General features: G+C 49.5%; 1 protein-coding gene across 1 annotated transcript in view; it reads left to right on the plus strand.

Moving 5' to 3' along the window:
- Positions 1-12,838, plus strand: part of LOC147108520 (piezo-type mechanosensitive ion channel component 2-like) — a 318,148-nt gene that overhangs the window by 194,530 nt on the left and 110,780 nt on the right. The window contains 3 exon segments of the mRNA XM_086004280.1: positions 527-692; positions 2,105-2,348; positions 11,274-11,370. Coding sequence (XP_085860406.1) covers positions 527-692; positions 2,105-2,348; positions 11,274-11,370 — 507 coding nt within the window.

The raw sequence follows: 12,838 nt of genomic DNA on the forward strand, positions 1-12,838 counted from the left end.
CTTCAGTGCCGTACTGAGGGAGCACTGCACTATCGGAGGTGCCGTCTTTCAGATGAGATGTTAAACCAAGGGCCCGTCTGCCCTCTAGGGTCGACATAAAAGATCCCATGGCACTATTGAAGAAGAGCATGGGAGTTCTCCCTGGTTGTCCTGGTCAATATTTATCCCTCAACCAACATCACTTGAAAACTGATGTCTGGTCATTAGCACATTGCTGTTTGTGGGACCTAGATGTGCACAAATTGGCTGCCACATTTTCTATATTACAACAGTGGCTATATTTCATTGGCTGTAAAGTGCTTTGGGATGTCCTTGGATCATGAAAGGCGCTATATAAATGCAAGTATTTCTTTCTTTCTTGCCCTCAAATACCCTGCAAATTGTCCAAGACGCTGCCTCCGAGGACGAAGCTCAGCCCCTTATAATGGTCATCTGTTCAGTTCCTGTGTAATCATTGTCTAGAGACTGACGGTGTCGTTCCCTTGGCAAGTATATCATTGAGGCTTTTTCTGATGTACTCTATTAGATGACTTCATGTTGCTGCTGTATGCGTCGATGCAGTGGCAAGTGTTTGAAGATGAGAACACGGCAGCAATACGGATGATTGCAGGGGACAATGTTGAAATCAGCCGCAGCCTAGATACAGCCACTGTTAATCAGTATATTCCTGTGGCTAACTTCCTTCACTGCAGGTAAGCTGTTCTACCAAAGCCGCCAACGCTTCCATTAGTCATTTCAGGTAAGTTAGGGAAGCAGGACTACCACCTAACCCAAGGTTACCGGCGGAATTTTAATTCCTTCTGCGTAAAACTCAGGCTATCAGGAAAAATTTAATTAATTGAAATTAGAAACATAAATCCAACAAATTAAACATGATGAAAGGAGCTTTACAGCAATTTAGTACAGGACCAGACAGTCCCGAACTGGGCCGGGTACAGGACCAGACAGTCCCGAACTGGGCCGGGTACAGGACCAGACAATCCCGAACTGGGCCCGGTACACGACCAGACACTCCCGGACTGGGCCCGGTACAGGACCAGACAATCCCGGACTGGGCCCGGTACACGACCAGACACTCCCGGACTGGGCCCGGTACAGGACCAGACAATCCCGAACTGGGCTCAGTATAGGACCAGACACCGCCAGACTGGGCCCGGTACAGGACCAGAGTCCCAGACTGGGCTCGGTATAGGACCAGACACCGCCAGACTGGGCCCGGTACAGGACCAGAGTCCCAGACTGGGCTCGGTATAGGACCAGACACCGCCAGACTGCGCCCGGTACAGGACCAGAGTCCCAGACTGGGCCCGGTACAGGACCAGAGTCCCAGACTGGGCCCGGTACAGGACCAGAGTCCCAGACTGGGCCCGGTACAGGGCCAGAGTCCCAGACTGGGCCCGGTACAGGGCCAGAGTCCCAGACTGGGCCCGGTACAGGACCAGAGTCCCAGACTGGGCCCGGTACAGGACCAGAGTCCCAGACTGGGCCCGGTACAGGACCAGAGTCGCAGACTGGGCCCGGTACAGGACCAGAGTCGCAGACTGGGCCCGGTACAGGACCAGAGTCGCAGACTGGGCCCGGTACAGGACCAGAGTCGCAGACTGGGCCCGGTACAGGACCAGAGAGCCCCGGGCTGGGCCCGGTACAGGACCCGAGAGCCCCGGGCTGGGCCCGGTACAGGACCCGAGAGCCCCGGGCTGGGCCCGGTACAGGACCCGAGAGCCCCGGGCTGGGCCCGGTACAGGACCCGAGAGCCCCGGGCTGGGCCCGGTACAGGACCCGAGAGCCCCGGGCTGGGCCCGGTACAGGACCCGAGAGCCCCGGAGTGGGCCCGGTACAGGACCAGAGAGCCCCGGAGTGGGCCCGGTACAGGACCAGAGAGCCCCGGAGTGGGCCCGGTACAGGACCAGAGAGCCCCGGACTGGGCCCGGTACAGGACCAGAGAGCCCCGGACTGGGCCCGGTACAGGACCAGAGAGCCCCGGACTGGGCTCCGTATGGGACCAGATCCGGAATGCCGATGGCATATAATGGGTGATCTGTTGTCTCTCCATGATTTATTACAGTGAGTTTAACTACCTTGTGTGAATTTGTTTTTCTTTTAGGTCTTACTTAGACATGTTGAAAGTGGTTATTTTCAGCTACTTGTTCTGGTTTGTGCTGTGTCTCATCTTCATCACGGGGACGAGCAGGATCAACATCTTCTGCATGGGTTATCTGGTGGCCTGTTTCTACTTCATGCTCTTCGGAGGACAACTGCTTCTGAAACCAGTCAAGGTTATCCTCAGGCACTGGGACTACCTGATTGGCTACACTATACTGGTGATTGTGACAAAGAATGTATTCTCGGTACGTGCGTTCGCTCTACCTGATCTTACACCCCGGCACGGACCATACCTGACCAAGAGACGCTGACTAAATTCAGCAGACTACCCATCCTGCGTCTGTTATGAGGCACTGGTCCAATTTTATTTTATTGATTTTCGGGATGTGGGCATCGTTGGCAAGGCCAGCATTTATTGCCCATCCCCAATTGCCCTTGAGAAGGTGGTGGTGAACCACTGCAGTCCGTGTGGTGAAGGTACTCCCACAGTGCTGTTCGGGAGGGAGTTCCAGGATTTTGACCCTGTGACGATGAAGGAACGGTGATATATGTCCAAGTCAAGATGGTGTGTGACTTGGAAGGGAACTTGGAGGTGGTGGTGTTCCCATGCACCTGCTGCCCTTGTCCTTCTAGGTGGTAGAGGACCAGGATTTGGGATGCGAGGGTCAAATCACTTCATGGGATAAATTTTGCCTTCACCACGTGGGCAGTAACTGGTGCAGCGGCTCGTCTGCCCAAGATAGAACCTATGTGATTTTCATTCCACTGATTTTGATAGAATGAAAATCGGTTGGGTTCCATAACAGGCAGGCGATCCACATCTCCCGATTACCGCCCAGGCAGTGAAGATGAACATTTACCCCCGTGAGTCCTACAATTGGACCACTGCCTTGTAACTCCTTGTAGTGGTTCCAATCTGTCAAAGGTTCCAAATTTCCTTCGAGTTATTGTTTACAGCTCAGTTCTCTGTTGCAGAAGTTTGGAGCTCAGGGAACTTTCCCTCTGGAGATTAAATGGATGAGAGTTGATGATATGGTAGATTGTATATAGGCTGTGGAGGAAGTTTAAGAGGAGGTGTAGAGTCTCTCGGTGTAGATTGTACATGGTGCGTGAAAGATGATAAATGGGTGGTGTAGAGCCCAATCTGAATGTAGCGAGTGCCTCACCAGCAATGACTTCTCTTCCCTTCCCTGCACTGATGCCTCCAGAATACTCCAAGGATGGGCCGTGCAGCCTGTTAAAGGGACCACGCATCCAAAAAAAATTAGGGGAAACATAAACTATCAAGAAAGACTAGAAAAGAGAAGGCTGAGGGGTGAACTACCAGAAGTCTTTAAGATTATGAAAGAGTTTGATAAGAAAGGTGTAGAGAAGATGCTTCCACTTGTGGGGGAGACCAAAACTAAGGGCCATAAATATAAGATGGGCACTAATAAATCCATTCAGGAATTCAGAAAAAACATCTTTACCCAGAGAGTGGTTAGAATGTGGAACTTACTACCACAGGGAGTAGTTGAGGCAAATAGCACAGATACATTTAAGGGGAAGCTAGGTAAGTACATGAGGGAGAAAGGAGAAGAAGGGTATGCTGATAGGGTCAGATGAAGTTGAATGAGGCTCGTATAGAGCATAAATAACAGCATGGCCTGTTTCTGTGCTGGAAATTCTCTGTAATTAGAAGTATAAAGGGGGAGGTTAATGGGAAGCTTTTATGCATAAGATGAATGTGGAATCCTTTGCCACAAGCGACTGCAGCATGAGATTTCAGGAAGAATTAGGGGGGGGAAAGCCCTTAGAGAGCGCTAATGGGGCGCAAAGCAACTAGCACCTGGGCGCAGTGCCACCAGCGATGACGTAATCGCCATGTGCAATGCCCTGGCCACAATCTTCGGTAGTGCCCCCTGACTTACCGCCGGACGCTATGTCCAACGGGGTCAGGGGGGCCTACCTGCGGCCAGGATGTCACTAATTAAAGGCGAGGTGCCGGGTGGCCATTTTTGTTGCTGGCCGCCTGCCGCTGTTGCCGTCCCCGGCCTCCTCTGAAGCCCCCCCGCGGAGTGCCGGCTGCGCTCCGTGAGCCCGGCACTTCTCTTGAGTGCCGGGCTCTTCTCTTGAGTGGGCTCTTTTGCAGGCTCTCCAATCCCTGGTGGCCCAGCTGGGCCCCGGGTCACGCTGCGCTAGGCCCCTCCCCTTTAAGAAGGGGAGGAAGGCCTGCAGTACCGCGGCATGTAGCACCACGTGTAGGTTTTTTTTGATGGTTTGGGGTTTTTGCCTGGTCAGTCAGCCGTGTGTCTGAGCTGTTCCAGCCCCGTGCGGTTCGAATCGCTTCCCCTTTGGTTCTGACCGCCGGACTTATTTCAGTAGCGATGTAGACAAGACGAGACCAGTGGTTGGGTGCAAAGAAAACCAACGTTTATTGAAATAAAGAATAAATTGCTTTACAGTGAAAATAATTATGAATACAGCACACCTATACTTAACAGGGAGGAGAAACGGACACCGAGGGAAAATTTACTAAAATTACAATTTAACAAAATTCCCCCTTAATTCCCACCCCTTATACCTATCTAGGTTGCCTTGTAATGGGCCAGAAAGTTTATGCTCACCAGTAAATGCCTGCTCCATGCCCCTGCTGTCTGCCTTGGATTTTTCACCGTCCGAAGTAGAGGTACCCCAGTAATTCAAAAGTAACTGCTGGTGTTCCACTTCTTTGGGCGGGCTGTGATGGTCATCTTGAAGGCCGGGCACCAGTGGTGAGGTGGTAGAGAGAGAGAGAATGGCTTCCTGAGGGGCTACCTTTATACCCCATTGGGAGCCCTTATCTTCGCGCCCAAATCTGGACGTATCTGGGTTACACAAAAGGGACCGATCTGTCCCCATTGACTGTAATGGGTTTGAATGCATTTCCCATTCGTTTGACTGGTTTGTGAATAGAGCTGTCCCAGTTTAAAAATGTCCCGCTGGTTTCTTGAGTGCTGGATAAACAAACCTTAAGTGTTAGTGTAAACAATCCTTTGTCCTGTGGTTACATTTCAACCGCAACTAGATTGACAGCAATCACTTAAGCCCTTGAGTCAACACTGCTGAGGGCTTGTAAACAAATGATCCTTTGTTCCATGTTGAAACTTCCTAACCGCAGTTGATTGACAGTTTCAAGTACTTAAATACTCAGACAGGCCGGTTTTTTTTTTCAATCCTTACGTCAGCCAGTGCTGTAAGATCCTTCTTTCATATTCATAGGCTGTCTTTCTCTTATTCCACAAGGCCTGCTGCAGCCATCTTTGATGTCCTGGGTTTTTAAAGTACATTACAACCAGGTTTTCTTTAATCAAATAATCTTCGGGGGCTGCCGAACTTTTGCAAACCTTACAGTCCTCCCTTGGATACTAAAACTTGCTTGCAGTATCCTAGTTTAAGGTGAGCAAAGATTTCTGACCCCCCACAAACAACCTTCCCTTATACTTATCTATATCTATCTCTGATCCCCTGACACCTCCATCCCCCTTACCCAGAGAGAATCGCATTGCATGGTAGGAATCTATCGATAGAAAAACATGATTATTTACAATAATACAAGCACGGAGGGGTCTAATACCCCTGCACCACTTGTGACATCATAGAGCTTTATCATGATACAACATCTTTAATGAGATCAACACCAAGACAAAACATATTTGTTAAAAATACAAATGGAAAAAAACGAGCTTCCCCTTTTCCTTTTCTTTTTTTTTATAATGTAATTGCCTGACACTTTAATAAATGGCACCATTCTTCAGCCATTAATGTATTTCAAACTTCCAGAATCTGCAAACACAACAATTCACAGGCATATGCAATTTGTTCAATTGACTCCAAATAAATAGTACAATCTCACAGTTAGGAATTAAATTCACACATTATTTCCTTTGGAGTTGGGATCAGTACATAATAAAATATATACAATTAACAAGCCTTTTGTGAACACTTAATCTTAATCTGGATTTCCAATAACAGTATAATTGCTGTGAACAATAATGTGCCAAGTATTGTTACACATTCTACACGTCAATCAATGTGCTCTAGTGTGTGAAACTGAATAGAAAATTTAAATTACTTCTCACGGATAGCGCAATTATTTTCTATGCTAAATAAACAGTTATTAAAATATTTTCCAGTGCCATCTTTTCCTTGGGGTGATGATTCGTATCCTCGGGCACTGGAGGGAGGCCTCCCCATACGTGAAGCCGGTCTCCCTAGAATACTGGGTTGAATTGGATCCCAATCATCCTGGCCAGCTCCCCTCATGGGCATCTGCCTCTCGCAGACCCCTCCCTTCCCAAACCTGGGCTAGGGGTGCTCCCTTCCCCGAGCATCCAAAGACACGATGGTCCTCCGCACCTTTTGAAGCTCTGAAAAAGACCTAAAAAAACATCTAGCAAGGTCCCCTGGCTCAGGGGAATGTGATCAGGTCCCGTGACCTCGGCTCACAGACAACACTCTGGAACGGTTCCATACTTAAAACTGATACTTTAATACTTAAAACTACCGATTGCAATATAAAATTAAAATTAACACACTCTAACTTACTTGTACATATTATTAAACTTAAACAAAGCTATATACAAGCACTGCCCATCTCCGGGCAGCTAGCCTAATCTCTGTTAGGACTGTTGCAGGCTACTGCCTGCAGTGAATCTGGACTGATCCCAACTTCTGGTCCCTCGCAGCTTATGGCTGTTGGTTGGGGACCTCTGTCTTTTGGCTTCTCCCTGACTCGGGAGACCACCCTTTTCCACTGGAAAGCTGGTGACCATACTTTCCTGGGCTGGGGTACCCGAAGAGACCTCCTAGGGAGTGTCACTGGTGGGGCTACCCTGGCGAGCGGACCCTTAGCTCGGGTCACAGTCCTTGCTGCCTGGGGACCTTCTCCCTCGGGTCCCTCCCTTCCCAAACCTGGGCTGGGGACGGGCAATCCCTTGCTGCCGGTGGCTGGGAGTCTTCCCCTTCAGGTTTAAAACCTGGTTCAGGCTCCTCCCCGGAGTCCCATAAGAGAGGGGGAGTGTCCTGAACAGTGGGTGGAATGGCTCCTCCCCTGACACAAGCCACAGCGCCTGCCTGTGCAGCCTGTGAGCTTGTACCCGCTGCGGGCTGAGGATTTCTAACTTCAGACTTTGTCCTGACTGGCTGCTCTTTCTTTTTGGGTTTAAACAACTTATTTTGTTTAATATAACTAGCAGCCTGCCAGTAACCCTGTTCTAAATTCTTTCTCCTTATCAGGGCGGCCTTAAAGGCGGAATCTTGGGCTTGGACTTGCTTTTGGTCCGGGGCCAAAGCTATCCCCTGTGTGCTTCCCTTGTCCCGGATTGCTGCTACCGGGCCTGCTCTACAGGGGTCCCAGAACTCTCCTTCCCTGTCCCCCTGCTTGGCCACCTCATCGGTCTTTTGGTTACCCTCCCACGTGGTATGGAGGGATCCCAAACCTATGGCCAAAGGTTTTTACCTTTCCCCAGCCTGCTCGTTCCCTGTGGGTCCCATTAAGCTAAATGGGACCTTGTTAGACCGGGGTGAATTGGTCAGGTCTTCCGAATGGACCACCGTGCTGGAAGCTCCAGTGTCCACCGAATATCTCCCCTGCACCGTCTTCACGCCCATCTTAACATAGGGCCTGCTCCCCTCAGCATTTTCGCGGGGACACAGGTCGACAGGCTGCACTGGCTCTAGTCATTGCTGGGAGTGGGATGGGGCAGACGGGGTCAAAGCACTGGTGGTGGCTGCTACTCTCCCTTGGCCAGTCAGAAGAGACCGCATTGCCTCCAATAGTGACTCGACCGAGGCGGGGGGAATTCCTGTCTCTACCTTTTGGACTGGGGCTGTGGGATTCTTTCCCTTGTTATCGTTCCAGGGATTCTAACAGTCTTTTCTCCAGTAACCGTCTTTCTCGCACCCATAACAATTTAACTTAGCCTGGAAGGGACAGTTCCCCTCCTGGTGCCACTCTTTCTTATTCTGGCCCCCAGGTTTAACCTCATGGACTTTTCCCTTGGGTTGGTGCGTCTCGGTACCCCTCATGTTTCTAAATGCTACTGTGAGCCGGCGGATCACCGCTTCTTCAGTGGTCTGGGGGTTTCGGGGGTCAAACCAAGCCATGGCCTGGGCTTGGATCTGGGGTAGGCTGTTTGTCATAAGACAACGGAGCCAGTGAGTCAATTGGGCTGGGTTCAGTGCTGCCCGCCCTGGCATTCCTGGGCATGCGCTCCGGTAGACTGGCTGCAGTCTGTCTGCGAACGCCTGCGGGGACTCCCCTGGGAGCTGTACCGTTCTTTCTACACGGGCGAACGGACTACCATCATTGAGTCCCATGGCCTCCAATATCTCATTCCTCAAATCCTCGTATTCTTTCTGCCCCCTTTTGCATTCGCCAGATAGGGTCTGGAGGAGATCACCTCCCAGGGAAAACAGCAGCATTTTAGCTTGCTCTGCTTCATCGCAGTCATTAACTGCTTGTTCTATCTCCCTGAAATGCAGAGCGGGGTCTCCCTTTTTAGTGAGCTTGGGGATGTGGCTTACCATGGCCCTGAGCTGTTGGGTGCCATATGGCACCACAAACTGATTCTGGATGGCCCCTGGGTCATCGTCATCAACGGGCGGACCGTACCTCCATTGTCGGAGGGGGTACACTGGTCCTGGTCGTGGCCTATCTAACGGGGCCTGCTGTGCTTCCTCTACCACCTCATCCTCCACCCCCCCTTGCTGCCAGAGCTCCCGAAAGCTCGGAGCTATGGGTGGCGGTCGTGGGACCTCTGATTCCCTAACCAACTTTGTTCTGGGTGTTGCCTGTGGGACGGTTCTATTTGGGTTGCCGGTAAAGTCCGACTGGCCTACCTTCGGGCTGATAAGACATATCATCCCCTTTGCCCTCCTTAAAGCCATATTCAAGCTTTCTATCTCTTCCCTACAGGGGCCATGATCTGCTTCCTCGAAGCCTTGGTCGCAGGCCAGCTTATACACTGCCTTTACCTCCCTAACATTTTCCTCCTGCTCTCTTACTTCTTGTATGAGGCGGGCGTTCTCCTCCCGCACCCTCATCTCATTACTCTTGGCCTCTGTAACTAGGCACTTCAGGTACTCTAACTCGTGCCTCGTGTGGCTTTTGTCCTCACTAAACTGGTCCACCAGGCGTTCTACCTTGGCCTGGTATTCTTCAATTTCCATTTCCTTATCCCAACTCTCTGCTTTAACTTCCCTAAGCTTGCAGGTACCTAACCACAAACAGATCAGTGGTGTGATAAAAAGAAAACCAATAACTGCTGCTCTCTCTAGACCCAGAGCACCGTCTGCTACATCGCATACTGTCGCCGATGGTCCTGCCGCGGTCGTCATTTTGTAGGTTTTTCTTTTGGTGGTTTGGGGTTTTTGCCTGGTCAGTCAGCCGTGTGTCTGAGCTGTTCCAGCCCTGTGCGGTTCGAATCGCTTCCCCTTTGGTTCTGACCACCGGACTTATTTCAGTAGCGATGTAGACAAGACGAGACCAGTGGTTGGGTGCAAAGAAAACCAACGTTTATTGAAATAAAGAATAAATTGCTATACAGTGAAAATAATTATGAATACAGCACACCTATACTTAACAGGGAGGAGAAACAGACACATCGAGGGAAAATTTACTAAAATTACAATTTAACAAAATTCCCCCTTAATTCCCACCCCTTATACCTATCTAGGTTGCCTTGTAATGGGCCAGAAAGTTTATGCTCACCAGTAAATGCCTGCTCCGTGCCCCTGCAGTCTGCCTTGGATTTTTCACTGCCCAAAGTAGAGATACCCCAGTAATTCAAAAGTAACTGCTGGTATTCCACTTCTTTGGGTGGGCTGTGATAGTCCTCTTGAAGGCAGGGCACCGGACGTGAGGCGGTAGAGAGAGAGAGAATGGCTTCCTGAGGGGCTACCTTTATACCCCATTGGGAGCCCTTATCTTCGCGCCCAATTCTGGACGTATCTGGGTTACACAAAAGGGACCGATCTGTCCCCATTGACTGTAATGGGTTTGAATGCATTTCCCATTCATTTGACTGGTTTGTGAATAGAGCTGTCCCAGTTTAAAAATGTCCCGCTGGTTTCTTGAGTGCTTGATAAACAAACCTAAGTGTTAGTGTAAACAATCCTTTGTCCTGTGGTTACATTTCAACCGCAACTAGATTGACAGCAATCACTTAAGCTCTTGAGTCAACACTGCTGAGGGCTTGTAAACAAACAATCCTTTGTTCCATGTTGAAACTTCCTAACCGCAGTTGATTGACAGTTTCAAGTACTTAAATACTCAGACAGGCTGTTTTTTTTTTCAATCCTTACGTCAGCCAGTGCTGTAAGATCCTTCTTTCATATTCATAGGCTGTCTTTCTCTTATTCCATGAGGCCTGCTGCAGCCATCTTTGATGTCCTGGGTTTTTAAAGTACATTACAACCAGGTTTTCTTTAATCAAATAATCTTCAGGGGCTGCCGAAATTTTGCGAACCTTACACGCGATATTCTCTCACAGCACCCCAAGATGGAGGCGGGGTGCTTCCAGTAGCGCCCTGCTTTACTCTTGGGGCACTTCCGATGAATTTCGGTCGTGGGGATGCTAATTTTTTCTGGGCGCTAAAAGTAGCGCCCCAGTGAAGTTAGCACCCCAAAGGGTGCATCACTCAATCTTTCCCCCTAAATACTTAAATAAGAAAAAAAAATTGTGGGGAAAGATTGAGGCAAAGCTAATAGAATACTTCTCACATCTGGAGCTGCCACTGGCACCATGGGACAAAGGGCTTCCGTCTGCCGTGAAATTTCTATGCTAGGCAGTCACATTCACATGACTTGCTGTATAATTTACCAGGAGCAATTGCTGAACCTCCAATCACTTAACCAACAATGTATATTCAACCAACAATTTAGACTTAACTTAACCAACAATGTACACTTAGCCAGCAGTATATGTTTAATGTTGAGTGTCCCCTGACCCTGCGCCAGTTGTATACATTTAACCAGCAGTAGTGTGCATGTGCGCCTGGGCATTTGTTCTCACTTTGTTGACTTGCCGTTTTAGTACGAGAGCGAAGGACCCTCAAGCTGACATTCAGCAAAGGGAAGTAAGTGCTGGGGCGCCGCTCCTGACATTCTCCCCCAGAAATTAACCAGTGTTGTAATTGCTCCCTGGCAGATTGGCTCCTGTGTCTACTTGAAGAGCTTGCTTGAGAAGAACTGCTGGGTGGTGCAGACGTTCGGCATGGCCTGTACCATCATGGAGTATGATCTGCGTGAGTAGATGACTGTTTCATCCATCACTCCAAAAACTTAGGAATAAGGAGATTCCCAGTGTAAGGATGCAGGATGTAAGGACCCCTCCACTGTCTCTGATTTGTCATGCTGCTTGTCTGACATCCAATATTGGATGAGCAGACATTTCCTCCAATTAAATACTGGGAAAACTGAAGCCATTGTCTTCGGCCCCTGCCACAAACTCTGTTCCCTAGCCATCGACTCCATCCCTCTCCCTGGGCACTGTCTGAGGCTGAACCAGACCGTTCGCAACCTTGGCGTTCTATTTGACCCTGAGCTGAACTTCTGACCTCCTATCCTCTCCATTACCAAGATGCGTACTTCCAACTTCATAATCTCGCCCATCTCCGCCCCTGCCTCCACTCATCCATGCCTTTGTTACCTCTAGACTTGACTATCCCAACGTACACCTGGTCAGACTCCCATCATCTACCCTCCATAAACTTGAGCTCGTCCAAACCTCTGCTGCCGTATCCTAGCTCGCATCCATCACCCCTGTGCTCGCTGACCTACATTGGCTCCCGGTACGGCAATGCCTCCAATTAAAAATTCTCCTCCTTGTTTTCAAATCCCTCCATGGTCTCGCCTCTCCATATCTCTATAACGTCCTCCAGTCCTATAAACCTCAGCGACTCCTGCGTTCCTTGAATTCTGGCCTCTTGCGCACCCCCGATTTCAATCGTTCTACCATTGGTGGCCGTGCCTTCAGCTCTATGCTCTGGAATTCCCTCCCTATACCTCTCCACCTCTACCGCTCTCTTCACCTTCTAAGATGCTCCTTAAAGCTTAACTCTTTGACCATGCTTTTGGTCACCTGTCCTAAAATCTCCTTATGTGGCTCGGTGTCAAATTTTCTTTGATAACACTCCTGTGAAGAGCCTTGGGACATTTTACTATGTTCAAGGCGCTATGTAAGTACAAGTTGTTGTTGTTACACTTCTAAGTGCAGGGGTGACTGGACTTGTTCCCAGTCCGTTACAGGCGTGCCAGCAAGTCAAGTAATTAAGGTTTACCTTGATGGCTCAGTATATAAATGCAGATTTAGTGTGGTACTGACCTATGCAGAACCTGGGGGGTCTTGGGTTGGATCCTTAGTCTGTACTGAGTTAGCTAACACAGGGCAGCAGGAGAAGTTGTACAATTGGCCTCAGCACCTGAGGTAAATGAGCCAAGTTTCTTGATCGCTATCCAGCGAACTCCATTGGAAAGTCCAGGCACGTGGACATCAGGGAAGGGCAGAATTGGACTCAACTGTGATGACCATGGTCAAATAGGGTGGCAAGATTCACTGGGCTTACACGTGAACAATGGCCACCTGTGTGAGGTATTGGAGGGCGTCTGGGATTTGTGGAACTAGAGTTCCACAACAAGAGTTGGGGCCTTCAGGCGAGATGGGGAGAAAATGAATGTATTAGATTGTGAAGGCATGAATCTTTGTCAATTGAA

This window comes from Somniosus microcephalus, chromosome 13 (genome assembly GCF_052327205.1).
Source record: "Somniosus microcephalus isolate GS21.2 chromosome 13, FLI_Smic_1.0, whole genome shotgun sequence".
In the NCBI taxonomy this organism is placed as follows: Eukaryota; Metazoa; Chordata; class Chondrichthyes; order Squaliformes; family Somniosidae; genus Somniosus; species Somniosus microcephalus.